At 43.4% G+C, this 25564-nt stretch overlaps 3 protein-coding genes across 3 annotated transcripts; all 3 read left to right on the top strand.

Annotated features, from left to right (window-relative positions):
• The first annotated feature begins 91 nt into the window (after positions 1-91).
• On the top strand, positions 92-4771 carry zmynd19 (zinc finger, MYND-type containing 19). Its single transcript, XM_054756711.1, has 6 exons — positions 92-317; positions 1187-1246; positions 1309-1415; positions 1610-1750; positions 2737-2917; positions 3004-4771. The coding sequence occupies exons 1-6, from the start codon at positions 267-269 to the stop codon at positions 3145-3147; spliced, it is 684 nt and encodes a 227-aa protein (XP_054612686.1). The 5' UTR covers positions 92-266; the 3' UTR covers positions 3148-4771.
• A 1813-nt stretch (positions 4772-6584) lies between these two features.
• On the top strand, positions 6585-12209 carry tmem141 (transmembrane protein 141). The gene is made up of 5 exons (XM_054756911.1): positions 6585-6734; positions 6874-6940; positions 8579-8662; positions 8750-8860; positions 8943-12209. The coding sequence occupies exons 1-5, from the start codon at positions 6681-6683 to the stop codon at positions 9002-9004; spliced, it is 378 nt and encodes a 125-aa protein (XP_054612886.1). The 5' UTR covers positions 6585-6680; the 3' UTR covers positions 9005-12209.
• A 662-nt stretch (positions 12210-12871) lies between these two features.
• Positions 12872-23745, top strand: sapcd2 (suppressor APC domain containing 2). Its single transcript, XM_054756908.1, has 6 exons — positions 12872-13863; positions 16227-16360; positions 19822-19968; positions 20053-20154; positions 23134-23253; positions 23323-23745. The coding sequence occupies exons 1-6, from the start codon at positions 13086-13088 to the stop codon at positions 23449-23451; spliced, it is 1410 nt and encodes a 469-aa protein (XP_054612883.1). The 5' UTR covers positions 12872-13085; the 3' UTR covers positions 23452-23745.
• The last annotated feature ends 1819 nt before the right edge of the window (positions 23746-25564 follow it).

Here is a 25564-nt window from a genome sequence, read left to right as displayed (position 1 = left end):
ACTGGATACAAACCCGGAAACTGGTGGGTTGAGAAAACGTAACGATCGTTTTGGTTGGACAGCCGGATAAGAGTGTCTCGCCCCGCCTCTAGAATCTCGCCCTCCTTTCCTGCGCCAACAGCGGTGTGTCAACCCAGCGAGGCCCGGCTACCTGCCGCCGGAGAGACCCGGAGACCCGAACGGTATCGCAGCAGGGCTTAGGGGGCTTCCTCCCCCGGACAACATTAACCCCTGGTAACTGTTCAAACTGGTACCCTGCTCTCCTGATGTCGGACTTCAAGCTCGGGATTGTTCGGCTCGGCCGTGTGGCCGGGAAGGTGAGCAGCCATCCTGGGGTTGCCATGTGCGGCTGGGGGTGGGGGGAGGGCCCCGCCGGAGCACAAATAAGCAGTTTATGTGGTTCTAGTCACTCTTTGTTATCGCCTGCATCTGTTGGCTTTGTATTTAATCAATGTAGCTTTATTTGAACAGTGGTGACCAGAGAGGTGTTCCATGCTAGCACCACGCAGTCTTGCGGTAATATGCTAACGCTAGCTAGCATTAGCAGGCGAGTCGGCGTTTGCCTGTTGTTGAAATGTTCTTACTTATTTCTTTGTATTGTTGCGACTCCACAATACTAAGTTTTTGAGCCAAACGTTTTTCTTTTCCTACCGCGATTTATGTTGCTGTAATGACGGCGAGCATTTTGGCTAGCATTAGCAATGTAATTTGGATTACACAGCGTCTGCTAAAGAGGAAGCCATTGCCACACGCTTTTATCCTGCACAGGAACATGAACACGTTGAGCAAATTACACTAAAATGTCTATTTTTAGTTGTCAGAGTTATAAGGGGTGTGTGCTTGGAATGCTGGCCACGTTTGTTTGCCGGCTAGTAAGCATTATGTGCTGTCACGTTGCGTGTTTCCACTCTGTGGTGTATGGGGGCACACATGGAATGCCAACATGGGCACATGTTTGCCCACCTGAGTGAGCAGTTAGCTGTGGATAAAGATAGCAATCTGTGCTCGTGGCGTGTGGCACATGGTCAAAAAGATGAGTATGTATGTATGGTTAGTTTTCCCCCATAACACCATCCATGGCTGGAGATGACCATAATATATCCCACCAGGCATTTTGCCCAATAAGCTCTTGTATTTGTGCGCCAATGTAGTTTCAACGGGTCTGTTTTTTTGTCTCTTCTCTTAGACAAAATACACGCTGATTGATGAGCAGGACATCCCGCTTGTGGAGAACTATGCCTTTGAGGTAAGTGATGACCGAATAAACTAAAATCCAAAATCACAGAGTTAATTTTTATGCTCGTTCAGGCACGCATGGAAGTCGACGCCGATGGCAACGGTGCCAAGATCTTTGCCTACGCTTTTGATATCGGCAAAGGCCGCTGGGCGGGGAGGCCGCTGCACGAGCTTCTCTGGTGAGTCGTTGGTTCTTCTAGGGTGGGGAGTCGCCTCTTTTGTAAACTATAACAAGAGGTTTCCTTTCCCTTTTTGTATTCCAGGGACTTAATAACGCTCCCTCTCTGTAACTGCATGTGTAATTGAGGTCTGTGGTTGTTGGTGTTTTTTTTTTTTTTTTTTTTTTTATTCAAACATGTTTGGATTTCCTCAGGGAGAAGCACCGAGGAGGGATCGCCCCGAGTTTTCAAGTGATCCACATCAACTCTGTGACGGTTGACAACCGGCTAGACAACCTACGACTGGTGCCTGTCGGTTGGAGCCCTAAGCCGGAGGAGATTTCCAGCAAACAAAGGCGAGACTCACGTTTGACGCATTTTATTAGTGATTCTTTTCTCTTGTTCTTTTTTTTTGGTCAAAAAGGAGAAAGAGAAACTTGGATCTTAAAGGAAAACTGCACTTTATTTTGGGGGAATTTTGTCCGTCATCCACAATCCTTACGTGAGACATGAACACGCGTGTCTTTCTCTTTTCTGTGTGTTCTAAAGATATACAAACAGATAAAGAGACAGCTCATTACTGCACGTAATGGGACAAACCTATGCCGCCTACAAAGGCCGCTATTTAAACACCTCCAACAAGGTTTTATGGTTTTATATCCATGCTGTAACCATGTAGTAACATGTACATTCATGATGACATGTCATACTTACCGTATTTTTTTCCATATTTTTTTTTTTTTTAAAGCGTTACTGGAACGTCCTTCCTGGGTGCATTGATTTCACATAGAAACTGAACAGCAGCTCCAATATGTAGCTTTACCATTTGGTAGTGGGCTGTGCCGGCGAGTGTGTGGTGAAGCTGGTAGCTAGCCGGTGTGGTGTGGCAAAGTGTCAATACGACAGTAACATAGTTCTATCGGTGTAACACTGTTAATAATAATAATAATAAATAACAATGTCAGTGAGGCTTAGAGCAAGTGTTTCCCATTACATACATTCTTAGATGCGTCTTTTTAGCTGTTTTTATATCTTTAGAGCACACAGAAAAGAGAGACGTGCTCATGTCTCACATAAGGACTGTGGATGATGGGCAACATTCCAAAAAAGTGCAGTTTTCCTCTAAGGTGACGCTAGACCAGGAGCGTCCAAAGCATGGCCCTGGGGACATTTTTTTGGCCAGTCAAGCATGGTGGTGTTAGCATTGTGATCTTGGGCTACACGAGTGCTACGGGGGAACTATAGGTCATTAAGGGGTAAACATGAATTTCAACATGTTGTGTTATTGTGGATTTCATTTTGTTTTGTCAAATATGCTGACATGAATCCCTTGCTTGCCCAGGGAGCAGTCACTGTACTGGCTGGCCATCCAGCAGGTTCCGGCCGACCCGGTGGAGGAGCAGTACCTGGAGCTGAGCCGCACACGGTACTATAACGCCAACGGCGAGCTGGTGGAGGAAGAGGAGTGCTCATGCACGTACTACGAGTGTCACTACCCGCCATGTTCACTCATTGAGAGGCGGGTGAGTCTCTAGTTGGAAGAGCTTGACTGGCCGTGTCTCAAACAGTGTCCACATGGATTGATCTGGCGTCTCTGGTGTCTTCACAGCTTCGCGAGTTCAACATCTGCGGCCGATGCCAGGTGGCGCGCTACTGCGGCTCCCAGTGCCAGCAGAGGGACTGGCCCGCCCACAAGAAGCAGTGTCGAGAGCGCAAGCGGGTGCTGGCCCTGGAGTCGGAGCCCGAGCGGTGATCTTCCTGTTGCCTCGGAAGGGAAGCGGCGGTGGCAGAAAAAAGGGGGTCTTGATATGCGGGTTAGAGCAAGAGACAACCACAAGACAGGATGATGTCACTTGCCTGACTGATGGGATTTGGGAGTAAATGAGGGGGGCTCTCAGACGGACATCCGCCACTTCCCAGAACAATTAATTCTCCATGGCTTGCTTCTCACGTGGACGACAGGAACTTTTTTTTTTGTTGTTTTGTTTTGTTTCTTGGGGTGGGGGCGTCGACCTGCTGCTGCTAATCGTTTCAAGAGGTAACGACTTGTCTTGCCGACCAACTGGACTATAGCTTCTTTTGGATCGCACAGACATCCTCATCCGGTTCTGAACCTCCACACAGCCAAGGAGGAGGATTCCTCTGCTAAACGGGTCGAACCCCTGGGGGACGCTGCAACCGGACCTTGTCACTGTACTTCCAGTGGTGCGCGCGGCGGCCATTGACACCTTAGACCACGCCCTCCTCATACAACCCTCCTGTCTGCTGTTGCTGCCACCACCCCATAAGAATGGATCACACTAACAGTATTTTGTGTGTGCGTGCTCATGTATGTTCTGCCAAGGATGAGTGAATGTGTCTTCTTAAAGGGGCCATATTCCAGTTGAAATTTTATATTTAATACTTAGTCACTGTTTTGTAGTAAAGTAGCTGAATTGTGGCATTTTTTTTCTTTTTTTTTTTTTTTTCTTGATTCAAAGTTTCCAAACAAAATCCAAAATTCTCCACTCGTGGCAATATTGGTACTTTTTTTTTCCCCCTAACTCATGATGCCACTTATTAATCATCACTGAAGAAAGCAACTCAAGAAATTCCCTCCATTTTCAATTATTTTTGTGGACGTGGACTTCCTGTTGAGTGTGTGTTTCTTGGGGGGGGTTATTTTTCTGAAGAAATTCTATCAATGGAGCTATATTTATTTAAAATATTGATTGTGAAAACCTATTTAGTCCTGATATTTGAAGGCAAAACTGAAGCGGACGGTATGGGACCTTTTCTGCTTTTTTTATTTTTTATTTTAATTATTACTTTGGGTTAGGGGTTTACTACTTGATTATGTCTGTTCAGTCGCGCCCTTCAAGGTTTTTTTATGCTCGCTGTCACTGAAATCTTCCACTTGTCCTCCAACTTTAAAACTTGAATCCCTACCCCCACCCCTCCCAGCCTCTTGCTTATATTTTATTTCAGAGACTATTTTTAATTGGGAACTGTGTCAACTTTGCCTTCCACCTTCTATTCGCGATACTCGGCGTGTCCTCGCTGAGTCCAGACACTTTTGGAGCATGTATGTCCCCACATTTACATGCGACTTGATTTGGTGTGTGTGTGTGTGTGTGTGCGTGCGTGCGTGTGTGCGTGTGCGTGTGTCTGAAAGAGAGAAACAGGTTTTCACCACTGCACTAAAAAGTTGGCTCCCATGTTAGCACATTTGTCGTTGCTGGGGTTTTATTTGGACATTGTGTCTGAATTTTGTGTTTCTTTTGTTTCGGTTGGTTTTGTAAGAATATAAACATGAATCACTTAGAAATAAAGAGCTACAATATGTGAATAGAGTTGAGGGGGGGGACAACACAATTGCTTTTCCAATGTAAAATGTTGATCAATAAAAATTAATAATATTTGTGTCTGTATTTTTCATAATTTGGAAAAAAAAATTGTTTTTTTTTTGTTTTTTTTTACATTTGTGGTACCACCATGGGTTGTGGTGAAAATACTTTGTACGACATACAATACTGGATATTGTAATACAGATGTCTAAGTTTTATAATCATTACACAAATGGGCCATGACTTCTGGACAATGAGTTGCTAAGATGTGTTGGTTGAGGGCAGCCATGTTTTTCAACCAATCTTGCTCAAGTTTTCCAACTCAACAACTGGAAGTAAGAGTGGGTGTTTGGTAGAGCGTACTGAGCTGTGTCCTCATTGGGGTCGCGGGTATGCTGGAACCTATCCCAGCTGACTTCATGCGAGAGGCCGGTTACACCCTGGGTTGGTCGCCGGCCAATCGCAGGGCACATATAGACAAACATTCACTCTCACATTCATACCTATGGACAATTTAGAGTCGCCAATTAACCTAACATGCGTGTTTTTGGAATGTGGGAGGGAGGAAACAGGAGTACCCGGAGAAAACCCACACAAGCACGGGGAGAACATGTAAACTCCACACATGAGATGAGACACCCAACAGAAATTCAAACCCAGATCTTCCCGATCTCTTGACTGCGTGGCCAACGTGCTAACCACTAGGGCCACCGTGCCATCCGTGTGTTGCATTTTTTAGAAAAATAATAGCACAAGCAACACAGAAGGGGTGCAGGTTCTGACAAATGTTCACCCTTTTGTGTGCAGCGGTTCAAGTGTAGAAAAGTGAACTTCTACTTCTGGTGAAAGTACGCCAACCTATAAGGAAAGTTACACTAAGTTTGTTATTGCCATGGCAACCCTGGATTGCCTGCTTCATTTAGTCCGCTGTAACATGAGTGGACCAGCCAGGAGGAGATGAAAGACAAGCTTGTTTAGCAACTAGCAATAAATTAACTTCTGACCACTTTCAGGTGTTTTAGTCATAAAACAAAAATCATTACTCTTTATTTTCAGATTAGAAAACAAAACTTTTACTGCTTTTTATACTGCTGTCCATTTTTACTATGGTGGCTTTAAAGTGAATCAAACTTTACAACTATAAGAATAATCCTGGTGCCAACCCCCCGAGCCCCCTCCCCAAACAAATCAATGGTATTTACAAAGTAAGCAAAAAGTTTTTTTCCCCTGTAAACCAAAAATAACCCAAATTAACATTAGCTCTCATGCATTTGAAGATTCACTCGCATATTTATCTTGTTTATCATGAACTCTCCACTTTCTCTTTTGTCTTATAACAGATGTAAAGCACCCCAGGCTTGGTGGTCTGGTAACTGAACCCTGCGCGTTGTTGCATTCTCTCCATCTGCCACCTCTTTTCACTTTTTTTTTTTAGGGCATTGTGGTGTCAGAATGCAGCCAAAGGAGGTCATGGGGGGTCAACAGAGGGGGTGCTGTCTAGGGAAAAACCTGTAAAAAAAAAAAAAAAAAGGCCTGGACTAGACACATACATATTATGGCTATATTTCATCAATTTTCATGGCAGCTTTATTTTCTTTTTATGTATTCATGTAAAAAAAAGTACCTCTTCAAAAAAGTTCTCTTTTTCTTTTTATAAAATCAAAATAGTTATTTTTTATTTTATTTATTTATAATGATAGATTTAATGTCATTATTTCATTTTTTTTCATTTAATGAAATTGCTTGCAAACAACCGAGAAGCCCCAGGTGTTGACGTATGAGTTGCAGTACCACCTCCAGGTCCCTAAGTGTCGCCCTTGTTTCATTCAACCTGCTCGCAACCTTCTTTTGACTCCGTTGTTGTTTTGTATCCCGGAAGTTGTGTAACTGCCCGGCATCTGGACAGTGTACGTGTTTTACATAAAACACTTAAACGTTTATTTTCATTTCGGCGAGCATAATGGTAAATCTTGGTCTGACGAGAGTGGACGATGCGTTGGTGGCAAAACATCCGGTGAGCTTTCTAAAATGTAGCGTGTCGAGCTGTGTCTTGTATGTTTAGAGGACACACTTTACACTGACCGTACTACATTTATCCCAATACAATGAACGAGAGTATGTTTTTTTCTTGTTGTGTGATTGTTTTTTCTTAGGGCTTGGAAAGTTATGCTGCCTGCCAGTCCCATGCCTTCATGAAAGGGACTGGAACGTTTGTGCTTGGTAAGTAAACCAAGTATTTTCATTACTACGGTAGTTGACTGTAGTTTTTTAACACTGTTTACCTCATCGTCCCTTGAACTCTTAAAGCAGTGCTTCCCAAACGTTTTACAGTCGCGTACCCCTTCACATATTTGTCCTGAAGCCATGTACCCCCTACTCCTGCACACTTAAAAAAACATAAACCTTTTTGTCTTAATGAACTTAAAATATTGAACATAATTAATTCCAGGTCAAAAATGTGTATTTTCCATGGTCACATTTTCATTTAAAGTTAAAATCAACCTACATTTCTTTTATTCAATTTTGATGTTGGCATCCGTCTGAATGGGTTGAACTTGAGCTGCGCTTTTTTTGCCCACTCGTGATGGCTGTGGTTTAAGTCTGCATATTAAGTTAATTCCACATTGAAGGGGAAAGTTGAACAATCGCGATAAAGCAGTACAGATTTCCGGGGGAATCACATTGACAGGTTTTCACCGCGGCGCCGTGTGGGGATTGGAACATCGGTATAACTGAAATCTTCAAGATTAAACACTCCTAATGCACAAAATAATCATCAAACTTACTTGTTTGTTCATATAATGCACACAGGGCAATGAACAACATCATGCTCCTTTCTGCTCCGTTCCCCTTGCGCCGTGATGCGTTCAGGTACACTCGTAATTGTGAGTGTGAGGCGCTAATTGTTTTTCGTTTTTATTCACGTACCCACTATGACAATTGGTGTAGCCCTGGGAGTACGCAAACCCCACTTTTGGAACATTAAACACTACAAATATGTCTAGCCTTGTCTAGCCTTGATACTGGAATTCTGACAGATTGAAAGTACTTTTAGTAAGCCGTTTTGTGTGTCTGCAGCTTTAATGCAAATAAGCTTTGAGTGTTTCTCCATGCCTGTCTCCTACAGAGCTTGTCTCCAAGAAGCACTACTATGCAAGTCTTACAAAGCTGTCACCTGTGTGGAGTTTGCATGTTCTCTCCGGGTACTCCGGCTTCCTCCCACATTCCAAAGAACATGCATGTTAGGTTAATTGGCGACTCTAAATTGCCCATCGGTATGAGTCTGAATGGTCGTTTGTTTATATGTGCCCTGCAACTGACTGGTGACCAGTCCAGGGTGTACCCCGCCTCTCGCCCAAAGTCAGCAGCTCCAGCATACCCGTGACCCTTGTGAGGACAAGTGGCATAGAAAATGGATGGATGGCTGTTCTGCGTTTATCTTTTATTGTTTGTGTATTGTTTTTACATTGTTTATTGTTATTAATTTGTTACCTGCCAGGGGGCTACAGATGGAAACTAGCAGTTGTGCTATAATCTGGCATATCTGCATATCTGGCATATCTTCTATCTGTATTGGTTGCAGACATTCATTAACATGCATTGTCGCTAATAAAAAAAAAACAACCCAAAACAATTAGATAAATAAATAAAATCTAGTTAGGAGCGGGGCAGAGGTGGCATTATGTCCTTGAGGAAGATTTTGCTTCATGGCGTCATGAAAAGCCAGCGCTTCAAAAGAATACTTTTTTTCTCTCAAAAGTGGGGCAGACAAGTGAGGGAGTTTCATGAGCTCAGGGACACATATTACTGTTCAATAAAAAGTCACTTTTGCGTAATACTTTGAATCTTCTTTTAAAGGAGCTGTTGGCTTTTTTGTCATCCAGAAAGTTCTACAGAAGAGACTTTCCTATCCTCTGCAATGGAATCTACTCATTTCCATCGGTGAGGATTCATATAAAATGTATATTTTCTTTCATCTTCTGCGTTTCTGTGTCGTCTCTCCATAACTCCACGCCTCTTTTCTCTCAGTGGCGTCATCAGTAGGCAGTTACGGCGTGACACGGTGGGAAACGCAAAAGTGCTCCGACCTCTGGTTGCTACTGGAAACTGGCAAAGTCCCAGACAGATCACCGCCACAGGGTGAGAGTCTGTGGTCTGAATGTTACATACATGTTCAAACTTGAATGCTGGGTGTTTACCACTTTCTGTCTCTGTCTTTTAGTGCCTAAAGTAGAGGGAGCAACGAAGACTGGGAAGACGAAATATGGTGATGTGATGGACTGAAAGCATCAGGACACTTGTTAGACGTAACAGACATACCGCGAATGCGGGGCGTTCGTTTACCTAAGCCACCAAGACGGGGCGTTAGGTATCAACGTAATTTTTAAACTTTTACCACGATTTGGTGGTGCATGGGAAAGTGGAAAACAAAACATAGCTCTCTTTGACCACATGGTCAGTTATCAACAACTATAATGCACAACACGGCAGCAACAGAACCAATTTTGTAATAGTGGTAAGGCACAAACTGCTCAGCCAGCATTAATCGCGCCGATGAGTTCATTGTAAACAACAGCACGGCAAGTGTAACACACATGAGTTTCACACCAACATTTTAAAGCGCATGCAGAGGTAGATGCTGACCAATAGCCACAGCTGTTAATACCAATGTTTTTTTTTTTTCAGCCAGAGCCCAGTGGTTGTTTAACTTTTTTCATGCACCTGGCAACTGTAGGAGCTTGGAATAGAGGAGTTACTGTAACTGGAGCATTTACACTAACTCGTTGCAGGATAATGGTCTACATCAGAATTGTTAGAATTTAAAAAAAAATGCTACCCATTGGAAACAATGGATATTTAAATATTTATTTCGAAAGTCAAATTATTGTCTTATTCACTGTAGAGGCAATTATTTAAGTAATATTTTGAAAATGTTGGGCCGCACGGTGGCCTCATGGTTGGCATGTTGGCCACACAGTCAGTAGATCTGGGTTAGAATCTGTTGGGCATTTCTGTATGGAGTTTGTATGTTCTCCCTGTGCGTGCGTGGGTTGTCTCCGGGTACTCCGGTTTCCTCCCACATTCCAAAAACATGCATGTTAGGTTAATGGGCGACTCTGAATTGTCCATAGGCATGAATGTGAGTGTGAATGGTTGTTTGTCTTTGGCCATGGAAAAAATGATTAGACCACCCTTGTTGCTTGAGTTACTTGTTCATTTTAATGCCTGATACAACTAAAGGTACCTTTGTTTGGACAAATATAACAACGACAACAAAAATAGCTCCTAAGAGTTAAATTTTTTTGGCAGTACAATGCTATAGCTATTCATATAAGAATTTAAGTGGTTTTGGTTATTATCAAGAAAACCATTGAAGTTGTATTAAAAGTTGGTTTAAGGCGGGGGTGGGCAAACCTTTTTGACTCACGGGCGACATTGGGTTAAAAAAAAATTGGCGGAGGAGCCATCCATATAGAGGTGGCATCGAGCAGAATGACATACTTTCTCACGGTGCAACGAAACGAAAAAAACACATCCACAGCAAGCTAACGTATCACATAAATCAACAACTAAGTGCTAAACAACACACGTAACTTAAAACTGTTATTTCCAAATGCCCGCCAGACATGCTGGGTAGTCCAGCTGCAACAACAATATGAACTATGAACAATAAAACATTGGATATCAAGAGTATCTAACCTCCTCCTTGCTTACTTCTCTGACGACCTAATCAACATATTTTGCAATAAAGCAAAGATGCAACAAACACGGCAAAATGTTGGGAGAAAATAGTACCACAAACTACCCAGCATGCCTTGCGGTGGGAATATATGGGTGGTTTTTGGCATGGGTATTGCGCATAGATATTTGTTTGTATGCCCACATGGTGCAGTAGGTAGGTTGGTTTGTGCGTTGTGTTTGTTGACGTGTTGTGCTGTTTGGATGCTTTTTTTGCTACAAGCGACAGATTGCATCGGACTATTTCGGCAACTCAAGTGTTCCACAATAGCACTGCAAGTCGTGTTGCCAGCTACAGTTTCCATGGTAAAGGTTTAAAGACGTTTGGCAGGCCTGATGTGGCCCGCGTGCCACAGTTTGCCCATCCCTAGCTTAAGGTGTCACACTTTTCAATATTCTTACTCTCATACAAGTATAAGAAGAAGTAAACCCTATATTCAAGCTTTAAAACGGTAACTTTTGTACTTTTTGTGTGACTTCAAAGGCATATTTTTCCGGAAAATTCTGCTATCTTTCCAAATGCATTCCTAAAGTAAATATCACATTTAGTTTCAAGTTGTGTGCCTGTATCTTATGTTATTTAACGCTGTGTTACATAAATCAACTGTGCCTTCACGTGTCCAACATGAGGATAAACATGAATTGGAAGGTTAGGATTTAGTGTGGCTCTTTTTGTAGGAAGCACATGTTAGGCCTATAATCTGGTATTAGTTTATTTTTATTTTTTGGATGTGTTTGTTGGCTGTGCGACAGTTTAAACATGCATCAACGATCATCCATGACCTCAGGGTGGGGCTTAGCAATCAAATATAGGGTATGTGAAAATGTAATTAAATTCATGCCAACACAATTGATGGGTTTGTGAATAATAGTGTCAAAGCAGTGAATTAGCTTTTTAAAGGCTGACTTTTTGACACTACGCTTGTGTTGGATCACATTTATTGGTCATAATCATTTGCGCTGTTGAAATGCACTCGTTTGTGCAAATCAAACTAATTCTGGTTATGCGCTGCCTATTCAAACAGTAGTGTCTTTAATGCCACCAGTAAAGTGAACAAAGTTCATGTATTGAACTCGCAAAATAACGTGCTTAATCGCCCATTTCGGGGACACAATCTGCGCAATGCAGTTAAAACAGGAGGATTTTCTGGCTTTCATTTTGAATGCTTTTTTTTGTTGTTCTCTCACTGTTACTCGAAGGCGTTAAGATTTTGTTTGCACGTGAACGAGCCTTCAAATCCCTTGCCACATGCACATGGATGCCGCTTAAGAGAGAGACGCGGAGAAACAGAACAAACAGGAGAATTAAAGATGGCGTTGAACAACACAAACAGCTGCAGCATAGCTGGCAAGCTCTGGCAGCACTTTTAAACAGTGTGTATGCGTGTGTTTAGTGTGGCAGCAGTGCATGGACATGACAGCGGAAGATGAAGAGAGCGGGGTTGAGTGCTCATTTGTCCGACTCGGAGTCATCCCACTGAGGTCTGACCTCCTCTTTCTGTCACTCGCTTTCTTTGCTTATATAACAGAAGCTCAAGCGTTGATCCCCCCCCAAAAAGGCCCAATGCAAACACTATTAAAGCTACCACAGGGTCATATCAACACTCTGAAATGCAAATATGGGCTAGTGGATCATTTGCTTTACTTGATCTATCCTGGCCTGCAGCCGTAATCAATACGCACAGATGTATTTGTTGACTACTATAACCAGCGTGTGATTGATTTTGCAGGGGGAGTGTCAATTCAATTTCAGTGTGAAGCGCTTTGGCTGTCTAGAAAGGTGCTATATGAATCCAATAAAAGTATTAATTATTGTTTTTATGAATTTTGTGGCCTATAATACCCATAATGGGGTCTGACAGGAAAAGCAAGACATGAGACAAAATACAGGGTATCCACGTTGTTATTCCAAAATGAGTCACTCAGCATGCTTTTTAAAACAGATGGGAACAAGGTGTTCAAGCCTGGACAGGTAAGGTAAGTAAGTGATGGGTGAGGGTGGAGAAGAAACAAAATGGACTAGGTGGGAAAAAAAAAATGTATACAATGAAGAGCAAGGGCTTTCAAATAGTGAGGCGACATCCGTATACTTTGGAGGGTGCAGCAGCTTGAGAAAAAGACAGCAAAACATCAATTTTCAACATCAGTTTTATCAAAATGCAAAATGAATTGATTTTTAGTTCCTATGCTAATAGGCCAACACTTGCAGACCAGGTGGAGGGAACCCTAAAGAGAAAGCCCCCTATATGAATAACGTCCCTGTATGAGTCATAAACAGAAGCACACAACTCAAACTAGAGTTTACCTCAGCTCTCCACCAATCAGCGTTCAGCTCTTGCGCGTCTCGTCCAATCAGCGGGCTCGGAGCGCGGTTTGAAGGGCGGTGCTGCTGCTGCTGTGGGTCCAGAGGAGGAATGTTCGGAGGGAGTTTGACTGGCGAGCTTTGACTGAGCCACGACGCGACAAAAGGATGATTCAATCCAAAATATGACATATTATCTAGAATGCTATGACTTTTTGTTTAAGTTAAGTGAGGGTTTATTTTTTGCATTCAGTTTTTAGTTAACCCACTTGCAAAAAACAAAAGTTACCCGGGTGGTAGCTAGCTAGGAAGTAATCAATAGTAATGGCTCTGATAGCCACCGAGCATGGCTGCAAAATGAACGGAACATCGGTGATTTATGGCCGAGTAGGACCAAGAAAAGACGGCTTCCACGGAAAGGTGGACGCCTCCAAGAGTGGACAACCGAAAGAGGCCGAGTATTCAACTGATGGACTCCCCAAAGCGTTCCTGCACAGCCTGAGGACCCTGTTTGACATCCTGGATGACGGCGGTAGAGGATACGTCCACATATCCGAAATCGAAAGCCGCTGGCAGGGCGCTGACACCCGCGAGCTGCCCGGTGGTGTGTTGAGTTGCCTCCGCCGGGTCACCCCTCCGCACGGCTGCCTCACATTCGAACGTTTCGTCGCGGGGCTTCGTTACTCCATGCTCAACCCGGAGAACCACCTGAAAGCCCAGGCTGCCGTGCACCCTCAGCAAGCTCTGAAGCAGACCCAGAAACCAGCACCGTTGTCCGCATGCAACGTCGGGACGAGGGTGGAAAACAAGGTCCGTCCGCTGGGGCCGAGCAACGTGACCAACATTCAGCCTCACCGCGCATTGATGTGCAGGGCCAGGCCGGATGAAGGAGGTGGCTACCCTGCGTGTGGACCGGTGAGGTACGGTGGCGGTTACGAGAGACCCGGGCGGAGCTTGGAGCGGATTCCTTCCGCTCAGGAGGGTAATGGTGGATGCTACCGAGTGGAGCCGGGTCACGTCTCCAAAGCATCACAGCCCCAGCAGAGCCGGGTCAGGTCCATTGAGTCTCTGGCTCTGGAATCACCTCAGCTCCAAGGACCATGTATGTACTGTACTACCAAAGTCACTTTTAACTAATTAAACGTCATAATATGTCATTATCTTCTATACAATGTATATATCAGACTGTTATTTTTGGTACACATGCAGTGAAATTTAATACAAGCCAATGGCAGTTGTTATTGGCTTTCATAGATGTATTCATATTCCTAATATTCTGACAAAAATACCTGCTGATCACATTATATATATCCTGCAAATAGTGCCATACCTCAGTATTCCCAAAACATTTCCAAGCCCTCATCCGGACAAGCAAAACTGTGCGTGACAATGTTTGACAAAACTAGGCCTCCCTGTATGCTGAAATACATTTTCGTGAGTGAACCATGGGATCATCAACATGCATAACTGACTGGATATGTTGACTGCAGTCTTTGCCTGATCAGATACTCTGGTACTGGTTTAATTGGATGCGCTGATCCGAGTTTAAAGCTCAGCAGTGTGTATCGTAGCCATGCAAGAGGATGGACGGGGTGTAAACTGGAATGGCGATAATTGTTATTTTTAAATAGAAAAGCTCATTCTTCATTTTTGAATAATGATTTGGGGTGCAGAAAGGAAAACGTAGCTCTCTTTCAGCACATGTTCATGTATTAACAAGTATATTGCACAACACAGCAGCAACAGAACCAATGTTGTAATAGTGCTAGGAAGCAAACTGCTCAGCAGCATTAATACCGTTGATGAGTTCATTGTAAAACACTGTACGGCAAGTGAAACACGCATGAGTTTCACACAGACAGCTGCTTTTTACAACGTTTTAATGAGCATGCGGAGGTAGATAAAGCTGTTGGAACTTCAAATGCAGTCACTGCCATCTGAAAAAAAAAGAAGCTGCATCCAGAGGTTGCCTACAGCCGTAGCCGTTAATGCCAATCCCCTGCTTTTGTAGGCCATGCACCCGGTGACTATAGGAGATTGACCGATTAACTGAATAGACTTGGTAATTGGAGCATTTTTGACATTTTAGTATTGATATCTGATAACACACACGTGGGAAAAAAAGTAAGACATAAACATCATGTTTGTCATATTTGCCGTACGACAGATGCAGTGAGAGCGAGTGAGACTGGGGACACAAGTCATAGAAAAATGTAGCTGATTATTATTGTCAACTTATGTTTTTGCCATATTGTACTGAGCAGCCAAAACAAAGTGTGTGCTACTGTTAACTCCCCTTTGTGGTTCTATGGTTATCATCACACTTTTTCTCTTTGCCATCATTAGTACCCTTTTATGGTGGCCTCAGAAAAAGGCAAAACAGACTTGATACATTTTGAAGATTATTTTCTCCCCAAAATGTCTCCTGTTTAAAAAATTGTAAATTTAAAAAGTCTTGACTTTTTTTTTTTGATTTTTAAAAGAAGTCTCTTCTGTTGTCTCCATTTCTGACTTCATGTTTGGGGTATTACAACATACGTACATGCACTTAAACGGGGTCCTCTTTATGTGGCTGGCTGAGTAATAGCCGCTGTTAAATCCAGGTCGGGTCATAGGTCACGTCAGAGAGGTATCTTCCTTCCTTCGAGGAAATCCGTGCCGTGATCCTCCAACTGCGTGACTGGTGATGTCCAATTCACCCCTGGTGTGATGAAGTTTTGCTAACTCATTATCTCACTTGTACGCGAGCTGGAGCACTGTGTCTCTCGCTGGCTCTCTGTCACACACACTCACGTCCCGTTGAGTCTCTCTGAGTTAAGGTCTGATCTCTGCACAGCCAGCCTCGCATTGCCTGAAGCTATGAGGGTCATGCTCACTTGCTCACGCTTACTTCACTTGTTTGAAAAGTTTTTCCACCCAGCAGTAGGCATTGTTTCAGTTCGGTTCGTATGCTGTTTTTTTTTTTTTTTTTTTTGCTTTATGTTGCAGCAACTACCCAAAGGCGACTCTGTGACTTTGTTTTGGCATCTAGTATCCACAAATCACATGTTTGGGACATCTTGATACTTTTGGCTATTTAGTGTGGGCAGACAAGTGCGCCAGTTGTGCACTGCTGTAATCTCTCACATGCTGCCAAACCCCAGTTGGATTAGTGCAGATTACAGCACGCAGGTCAGACCTCGCTAAATCACGGCAACAAAGTCCTGCCACTAACCCCCCCACCCCATGGTCCTCACTTTCTCTTTTTGGAAAAAATGGCAACAACACATCATCGTCATCCTTAGTATAATACAGTATTTAAGCCTCTTTGTCAGCGATGTATTTTAGAAGCAGGAACGCCTTGAGCCACGTGAGTTCAATGTAGCTAGCTCCCTCACGTGGTGAATACTGGCAACAACTGTGTGTTTTCATGGACCCTGCAAAAGCAACAGAAATAATAATTCAGCTTTCTCTTGCGTGTCCCAGGTGTCGCAAAATCTAATTTGCCCAGATCCCAGAGCGAGTCGGCGACGGGATTCACGGGAGGATCCAGGCGGCATGGGCGCATCCGGGACGAGCAGAGGCGGCACACCATATCCAACGGAGTGGATTACGAAATGGTGGGTGTACAACGCCTACAAAATCCATCACCCTGTGCATTTAATTGTCACGTACATGCATACACAAAATTTGACTTCCGAGTCCATGAAATCTCTGTTTTTGGGTTGTTTTTGCCAGAGGAAAAGAAGCTGCCTAATAATTTTGCACACATTGGTATGGGACCTCGTAAGGCCAAACTCTCCCTAAATACACACATCACCAGCGGTGTTTCCCACAGGACTACAATCTGTTTGTGGCGGTGGTGATTTGGAGGTCTGGGGGTGACGTAATGACATCATCATCTAATTTTCATAATTGACCATGACGCATTTGTGTGTAATTGTAAAAAAGCCTGAAAAGCACAACTAATCTTTAGAACTACAAATTAAGTTTCTTCTGTTGCTTCTTTTTGTAGTTTTTATTTTTTTATGACAAGATGGAGTGGCCAGTGAGTGCTTTGAGATGGGGGAGGGGCCCACAGCAGCACCCGCTGCTTGTTGAGAAGAGCGATATGTGCTTTCATGTCAGTCTCTGTTGGAAAGCCCACAATTTTTACACATTTATGTCTTGTTTTTTTTTTTCCAAGCATTAAGATTTCACACTTTGTTTGCCGGTTCATGAATGCACCACAGTTATGTGCAATGAGACGCAACTGACTTGAACACACACTCGGACTTGACTGACTTGAACACACACTCTAAACCAGTTCAGTCCTAGCTGACATTTTTGAGAGTCTCTCTGTTTTAGTCTTCAAAAGTCTCTTCACTAGATTTGTTCCCAGTTGTTTTTTTGTTTTTAAAAAGGAGTATCTCGATGGATCTCATTACTCGCTAAAAATAGCAAAAACCGTAGCGAAGTTAGCAACACTTAACCCTCCTACGACATCTTCTAATTCGCACATGAGGTGTTTTTATAAGATGAGTTACACAGACAGTCTGGGTTCACGAGCAAGAGTAATTATATGATCGTAACAGTTAGGCCTTTCATGGTAACAAATTTTGCTGGACGATAATTGTCCTACAAATAACTGTCGATAATCGATATTATTAACAAAAAATTTTAGACCATTTTTTCCCATGAATTATACGGCATAATAATGAGAGTACATTGTATCATCGTGCATCGTATCAAAAGGTGTTTACTTTTGAAAAGCTAATGTAAAAAAAATTTTCCACATATGCTGTTGTTTACACGTTAGTGTGTGATGCTGCAGCCACTTGAAAATACACAATCAAACAACTTGTAAAAGATTTGTCTATGAAAAGGCTAATGTTATCACTCAGCGCTAGTATTGTTTGTTTGCTGCTACGTGGTAGAACCACGTAGCACTTTAAAGACGTGGTACGCCGTTATTTCTACACCATGAATCAGGAGGTGTTTAATCATGTTTTAATGATGGTGAGTCAGACTTTTTAGCTGCTTCTTCTTTGTTGGTGTTTGCGGCTTTTTGTGACGCAAGCATCAAATGTAGGAATCGATATAAAAAAAAATGTGAATCATCCCGGGAGAATCGCAGTGTTAGTCCCTGGCTCCCATCGACGCTCGAGACTCGATGCCCAACCCTAACACGCATCCCTGCTCACGTCAATTTATCGAGGCCGGCAAAATGTTTTAAAATCGTTTGATTGATTGATGTATCGATTATCATGACAGGCCTAATAACAATGACAGTATGATTAAAGTACTCTTTTGCTTAATAATTTGACCCACAGTGTTTTTAATGTAACAAACAAGGCACTCTCCTGTTGTGTATACAAGTATGTGTAAAACTACCTGCAGTATGGGTTGCGTTCAAAATGCTTTGGAAGACATGCAAGCGTACATGTAATACAGGCATCCTCAAAGTTTTCTAGTTTTGCTTGATAGCGGTCACGTGCTTGTTAGTCCCCTCAAGGTGTGTACCAAATTTCGCGGCGATTCGGCTAAACACCTTAAGACCCTGTGAGAAATTTCAAGTCCGCAAACCTTGCAGCAATTCAGGAGTAGAAGAGTAAGCTTACATTGTCTTATCTGTTTGTGTGTAGGTGTACTTTATGTTATTGTTGAGTCAAATAGAAAGCAGCCGAGAGAAGGGAATTTTTTTTTTTTTTAAAGGAGATTTGGTTCAAGCCCTACATCACTTCCTATTGGCTACCCCGTTCCCCTCCCATCCCTTTTCCCCTCCCACCACCCCCTCTGAAGCTCATGCCTGCCTATGCTCCGTCTCTCCCCCCTTCTGCTTCCACTATTTTTCTCACCTTCCCTACTGCCTTCTCCCAATCTTCTTCCACTCTTTTTTTGTTATCTCCTTCCCCTCTCTCTCCTCGCTTGGCCTTTGCGTCCTAAGAGGCTGACCGATTCCCCTCCTCCTCCTCTTATTCCCTCCCCCCCCGCCCCTCCTCTCCTCCTCCCCCTTCCCCTTCGTCCCTCCCACCGAGGCCGACTAGGCCCCCCGCTGCCCCAATGGTAGCGAGCCGGGTCGGGCCCGGGGGCCCGGTGGACGTAGAGGAGTCGGTTGGGCGAGGCGGCCCAGCTTGGACGGCCGTTTGGGCCGCATACACGACGGTTTTCATCCCCCTCAGCAGCAGCCTCTACAGCGGCAAGGCTCTGCAGTTTTTCCTTTGGGTGAGTAGATTAGGCTTGTAGGAGCAACTGAATTTGAGAAATTCAGTCGGGATCTTGGAGGCACACACCGATCAAGCAAAGTTTGTTGGAGACTTTTAGAGCAACTGACCAACATTGCCTCTCAGTAATCCTTTCGCTTCCTTTGTGTTGGAGTTTATTTATCGCCTGCTCCTGTAGCTCTCTCATGCTTTTGTAGGCTAACATTTGAAAAGGTCATGTTCATTGTGTGTGTGTGTGTGTGTATGCAGTGTGTATTCATGTACTGGCTGGGTGGGGGGATTTGGGGCTGGCATGAACCAGCAGCGGACATTCGCGGACTTTTCCATCACCTTTCAGCCTTCTCATTTTGCATACTGCCTGACCCCCCCCCCCCCCCGGTCACCCCACAACCCCTCACGTCTGCCTTATTTAGACATGATCACAGTTAAACCAAACAACATCACTCAGCGAGGGACTGTAGTCAGCTGCACACAGGATGGAGGGATGCAACCATGTCATGGGGGAGTGTGTGCGTGTGCGTGTGTGTGTAAAAATGACACATCAAGTGGCTGAATGCCAGCGATGAGGCCAGGACTGTGCAGCGTGCATGGACAGCCTGGTCAGCACAACTCTTTGCAGAGACACACAGAGGGGGCAGCCATAAATGAAGTGAGTTGGCTGTTTACCCCATTTTTAGGTTGCTGTGCGGTTGCCATGACGTCGGCTCCTCTCAACATTGTCCGGCACCGGAGTCCCAGCACAATTAGACTCCGCGTCTTTGTCCGTGCCTTCACAAAAAGATGCCAGATGCCCATGTGACGGCAACAGTGGACCTTGTGTCTTTTATCTGCTTTTCGAACGTTCACTAAGCAGCATTTTTCCTCCTTGTGCGGCCCAGCTGAAGCAAATGAAGGAGCTGGAGCAGGAGAAAGACTCGCTGCTGGCGGGCCTGGAGGTCGTGGAGCGGGCCCGGGACTGGTACCAGGGCCAGATCCACAATGTCACAGAGAGACAGCGGCAGGTTGGACAAAACTCCCAGTGCACGGTGGGTAAAGAGTAAAACTCTATTGTACATCTTTTCAGGCAGTAGTGTACTTTCCACCATCTCAACCATGTTATCTGTTGACAGGACTTTTTCACTGAAGCCAACCAGAGTCGTATCAATGTTCTTATTCCCAAACTACAAGAAGTCAACCGCTGCCTCAATGACCTCATTTGCTGCACCGGAATGGTGAGAATGAACCTGTCATACAACTGTTATACTGAACAAAGATACATTTTGGGCAAAGTATGTGAAAACGGATAATTTTCCACAGCAAATGGTCTTTGTATAGCACTTTTCCAGCTCCAAGGCACTCAAAGAGCTTTGACACTGTTAGCACATTTACCTACTGATGACGCATCATCAGGAGCAGCTGAGGGTTCAGTATCTTGCCCAAGGATACTTTGACACAATCACGGGAGGGCGCAGGATCGAACCCGCAACGTTCGGACGACCACGCTACCACCTGAGCCATGCCGCCCCATTGATATTGGGATTCACACCTGTACTGTACTACAGTACACTGAAACTATACTACACTAATACTCAACTAATACCAGACTATACCTATACGATACTATAACTATACTGTTTAACTTACTGCTACGCAAACGATATGCCAATATTGTACTGTAATAACACAGTGTTATACTACACAAATACTAGGCTTATGCTTTATTACACAAATATTCCACTATGTATGCAATACTATGCAGCCTATAGTACTCATAGCACAGAGCAGTACTTCTCTGCTTATACTTACTAAATAATAATACTCCATATAAACGTATCCTGTCAGACTATACTGCACTGTACTATTATATATTGTACTATTACTAGTACAGTATACAAATATAATATTCCAACACTGTACCAGACTATTTCAATGTTATACTGTACCTTTACTTTGCTACTAGTACTACTTCTACACTCATTACAGGTATAAAAATATTTAAACTTATGCTGTAAGGCTGTATACTGCACTTTAGTACGATATACTGTACTCTTACTAATACTTCACTACACAAATATACAAATGCTGTACTAAAATGATACATTGTTATACTACACAAATGACATACCTATACTTTACTGCACTAATATATACACTATATATGCAAATGCAATGCTATTCTACACTATTACTCCACTGCAGTAGTGCTATACTAATAGTTACTGTACTACACTAAGACTGATATCCTAATATAAATAATATATCATGTAACATGCATGTACGATACTACGCTATACTTACACTGCACTAAAACTATACTACTTTAACTCTAAAGTAATACTAATAGTACTATAAAAATGTATATGGATTGGTGAGTTTGAACATTCCTGTAAAGTGTTTTTTACTGTATTGTATGATACTATAGCTAGTAACGCAACACCTACACTAATACTACAAGTATATGGAATCAGGGATGTCCCGATCCACATTATTTGGCTTCTGATCCGATTTTTTTTAATAGTCTTTTTAGAAGCCTTTGTTCCAAACATGAATTTGTGGAATTCAATATGGTTATGAAAATAGCTCTTCGAAGCATTAAAAATAATGCAACCCAAATATTGCTGAATTCACTTTTTAATCACACAGCATGACCAACAATATTGTTTGGCTTTTGTAACCAACCGATGAGTCAGGTCCCCAATCTAATGTAAAGATCCAATAAAAGTCCATCCAATAAAAGATAAAATTGGAAAAAAATGGGCGTGCAAAGTACATTTCAAGATTCAAGAGAGTTTTATTGTCATGTGCATGGTAAAACAGCAGTTATACCATGCAATGAAAATCTTATTCTGTTCATTCTCCCAAGAAAAGAAAGAAAACAAATGAAAGAATAAGAACATAAGAAACATAAACACATAAACATATATACCAATAAATTAAGCAACAACAACAGAAGAGACATTAATACAGATATAAATAAATAAATAAATAAATAAAGTGCTATGAGTGTGTGCGTGTGTTGCGTGCGGCGTGTACGAGTGCTTCGTTGAGAAGCCTGATGGCCTGTGGGTAAAAGCTGTTTGCCAGCCTTGTGGTCCTGGACTTCAAACTCCTGTAGCGTCTGCCTGACGGTAGGAGTGTGAATAATGAGTGTTGTGGATGTGTGCTGTCCTTGATGAGGTTGTGTGTTCTGCGTAGGACTCTAGATTTATAAATGTCTTGCAGTGAGGGGAGGGCTGCCCCAACAATGTTCTGTGAGGTCTTGATCACCCGCTGGAGTGCCTTCCTATCACGTGTTGTACAGTTACCGTACCAAACAGTGATGGAGGCGGTAAGGACACTTTCGATAGTGCATCTGTAGAAGCAACTCAGGATTGTGGTGGACATGCCAAATTTCCTCAGTCTTCTCAGGAAGTACAGTCTCCTTTGGGACTTCTTCAGAATTTGTTGGGTGTTGTGAGACCAGGTGAGGTCCTCGCTGATGTGTATGCCAAGGAACTTGAAGGTTTTCACCCTCTCCACCTCAGTCTCATCAATTTAGGGTAGGACTAATCATTTGACATGGTTGTAGAACAATTTGTGGTGTGTTTTAGAATATATGAATATTTTTTTTTACTATTCAACGCAATAGTAATTTATTGACGGTCTCTAGTATAAACAACCAGCGTTGGAGCGACACTTCCTGTGCAAGCTCCCCGCACCATGACACAGCAGTCAGGGCACAGTGAGGGGGAACTACCGCTGTAGCTACGGAGCCGAATATCCAACATGAAATTAACTTCACCGCGGAACACCGCGGAGATGTCTGCATGGTGGTGTTGCGCTTTCATTGAGTGGCAAACAGCTTTGAGGCGCTTTACCGCATCTACTAGGTTGGAGTGTGGCTCAAAGTTACGAACGTTTTATGGCAACCGGATCGGCCCGATCTCATGGCGGAAGCAGATTTTATCCGATCTTCAAAATACAGCGGATCGGCAGCCGATCCCAATCCTGAAGATTGGATAGGGACATCCCTATATGGAATGGTGAATTTTTGCCAGCTACAGTATAGACAAGACTTTCTATACAAGCTTATACAATACTGTACATTGCTGTACTGTACTACACTCTACTATTGAATATAATTTTTTATGTCATATAGAAAGAATGGGTTGCTAAAAATGCTCCTCATCATGTTGTATTTTTCCGTGAATGCTGCGTCTTTGTTTCCTCAGTCATCATTCCCTTCCAGCGGTGCTCAGACGGTGACACACTCGCCAAGCTCGCAGCCTCCGGTCCCAGCTCCCCCACAAGCCATCCAGCGATTGAAGGACCAGAACCGACTTCTCACGCAGGTCTCACAAAACCTACGGCATCAACACAGTGTGACTTTTGCGTTGTTTACATCCCTCTGCTTCGCGCAGGAGGTGACGGACAAGAGCGAGCGCATCGCCCAGCTGGAGCAGGAGAAGTCGGCCCTGATAAAGCAGCTTTTTGAGGCCCGCGCCCGCAGCGTCCAGGACACCAGCACCATGGACTCCACCTTCATCTGACCCTCACACGGGAAATGCGGAGCCAAGCGTTCGTAAGGCTGAAGCTGTTTGCCGCAGGCCCCCGTTTAGCCAGCTGAGCCTTTTGGGGCGGCGGTGCACCTTTTTGACACGCAAACACACCTTTTGACTGCAACTTGTAACCTCTCCACTCCACACAACCACGTCATGCACGACAGAGACACTCCACCTTTTTATTTTTCTTTATTTCCTGCTGCTCAACCACCATAAAAAAACTACCACTTTTGCACACAAAAAATATTTTTACAGTTAAATGATGTAAAAATATGCTACACCTTTTGAGTCCTGCATCGAAATCACATAATATAAAGTTGAGCCCTTATCCAATATTTCCTCTCTTATCATGCAAATCCTCTCCAGTTTGAGTGTTTTTATTTTAAACACTGACGGTTTTCATATTGTAGCAGCATGTTATCATTTGTGTTAAAAAAGAACTTACACGAATTTTGCAATGATTTAGTAAGATGGTAGAGGGAGGAGGTCAGTCAGCCTTTCAAGCCAACGCGATCCAGAGGTGGGCGAGAGAATTTTAGAAGGTTTGCACGTGGAGGAAAGTGGAAAAAGACGACATGGTGTCAGAAACGAACACACTTTTGAGCTTTTTTGTGCTAAATGTGACTATATTGATCCTCTGAAGAGATTAGCGTGTCAAAACTCTAGCTAAACACGTAGCCATCCACATATTTAGCTATTACTAGTTTGTGGCTGCCAGTATAAAAATAAAATAAACTGTGGTAAGTGTATGGTACTGCTGGGGGTGGGGGGTGTCTGCATATAACATAGTTATATAGCATTGAATGTTTTGTTTTTTGCTGCTGAAGGTACATCACGTTAGTGAAACTCTCCCCCCCATTTCTCTTTTCTATTACAAGTACTTTGAATGAAATGTCAAACAATAAATAAGAGCAAACAGGGTAACCAACCGTCTTTGCTTCTTTATTCGCATTGTAACCACAGCATCATATTGAAAGCCAAAGCTTTGTATTATTAACTATCAGTACCAACATTTCAGCTTTTTCTTCACTTTATGCTTTTTGCTCTATTCTTCCCAATTTTGCAGTTTTTTCATTTGTGCAATGTGCTGCGGGCCAATAACAAAGGCGTCACAGGCCGCAGATGGCCCCAGGGCCACACTTTGGTCACCCCTGGCTTAGCGTGTCGTCAGCAGGTTGCACCAGAGAAACTGGAAGAGTGTACATACTGTGCGCCTTTCTGTGAAAATGTTCTCGCGAAATTTCACCTGTTGTGAATTTTGCTGTTGGGCTCCCCACAGAAGTGGAAGTTCAAAAGTTTAGAGGTCAAATTAAGTTCACTTGTAAATGTGACTCATCACCCAAAGTTTTGTGACGAGTGTGTATATATCGTTTTTAAGCCTTTTTACAAAATAAAAAATAAACATAAAGTGGCCCTCGCCACTTGACTTGTGACAGCATGGGCACCCCTGCTGTCTGGAGAAAAAAAAGGCTGCTTTAGTGCCTTGTTTTATAGCGATTGACGATTTTTACACTTATGTGACCATATTGCTAAGTCTGTGAACTGTTCTGCTGCAACATTTGGAAGCCTCTATTTTTCCACACGCCGCGTGCATCTCCCGCAGAAGACAGGTACAAGTGCACAGACGTTCACGAAAGGTAAACGAACATGGGTCATATTTCAAGGCGACACACGCAGATGACTCAGCTGAAGAATAATAGTGAACCAGTAAGGCACCTGTAGCAGGCAATTAGTGTTGCATGATGGATCAATATCGCTTGCACTATTTAATGATCTTTTAGTGCCTGGGCTGACACTGCAGAATGCCTAATTGGGGTAAAAGGTCACCAGCGATGTCATTCCATAACCTGTGTCACCGTAATCGTGTCAAAAACATGTCAGCCTGGTGTAACACCCTCCAAAGTGTTACGGCAAATTGAATCATGAGTGATTTTTCTGGACGGTTGCATCAGTTGTTTACTGCCAGTTTTCCGTCAGGCCCCATTGCTTCGTTGCATCATTGCCAATCGGTGTTGAACGGATGATGGCTTGCCACAACACGTCCCACCACATGGTGCCTGTTGCATAAACCCCCCCAACCTTACCTTTTTGTGTTTCCGCC

Source organism: Dunckerocampus dactyliophorus, chromosome 17 (genome assembly GCF_027744805.1).
Source record: "Dunckerocampus dactyliophorus isolate RoL2022-P2 chromosome 17, RoL_Ddac_1.1, whole genome shotgun sequence".
NCBI classification, from domain to species: Eukaryota; Metazoa; Chordata; class Actinopteri; order Syngnathiformes; family Syngnathidae; genus Dunckerocampus; species Dunckerocampus dactyliophorus.
Note: the sequence above shows the minus strand (reverse complement) of the source record. Positions and strands in the feature narration are given on the sequence as shown.

Coding starts and splice junctions, on each gene's coding strand:
- sapcd2 (XM_054756908.1), top strand. CDS start 13,086: ATGGCTCTGATAGCCACCGAGCATGGCTGCAAAATGAACGGAACATCG. Junction 19,969..20,052: donor GACAAAACTCCCAGTGCACG/GTGGGTAAAGAG, acceptor ATCTGTTGACAG/GACTTTTTCACTGAAGCCAA. Junction 20,155..23,133: donor TCATTTGCTGCACCGGAATG/GTGAGAATGAAC, acceptor TTGTTTCCTCAG/TCATCATTCCCTTCCAGCGG.
- tmem141 (XM_054756911.1), top strand. CDS start 6,681: ATGGTAAATCTTGGTCTGACGAGAGTGGACGATGCGTTGGTGGCAAAA. Junction 6,941..8,578: donor GACTGGAACGTTTGTGCTTG/GTAAGTAAACCA, acceptor CTTCTTTTAAAG/GAGCTGTTGGCTTTTTTGTC. Junction 8,861..8,942: donor AGACAGATCACCGCCACAGG/GTGAGAGTCTGT, acceptor TCTGTCTTTTAG/TGCCTAAAGTAGAGGGAGCA.
- zmynd19 (XM_054756711.1), top strand. CDS start 267: ATGTCGGACTTCAAGCTCGGGATTGTTCGGCTCGGCCGTGTGGCCGGG. Junction 318..1,186: donor TCGGCCGTGTGGCCGGGAAG/GTGAGCAGCCAT, acceptor CTCTTCTCTTAG/ACAAAATACACGCTGATTGA. Junction 1,247..1,308: donor TGGAGAACTATGCCTTTGAG/GTAAGTGATGAC, acceptor ATGCTCGTTCAG/GCACGCATGGAAGTCGACGC.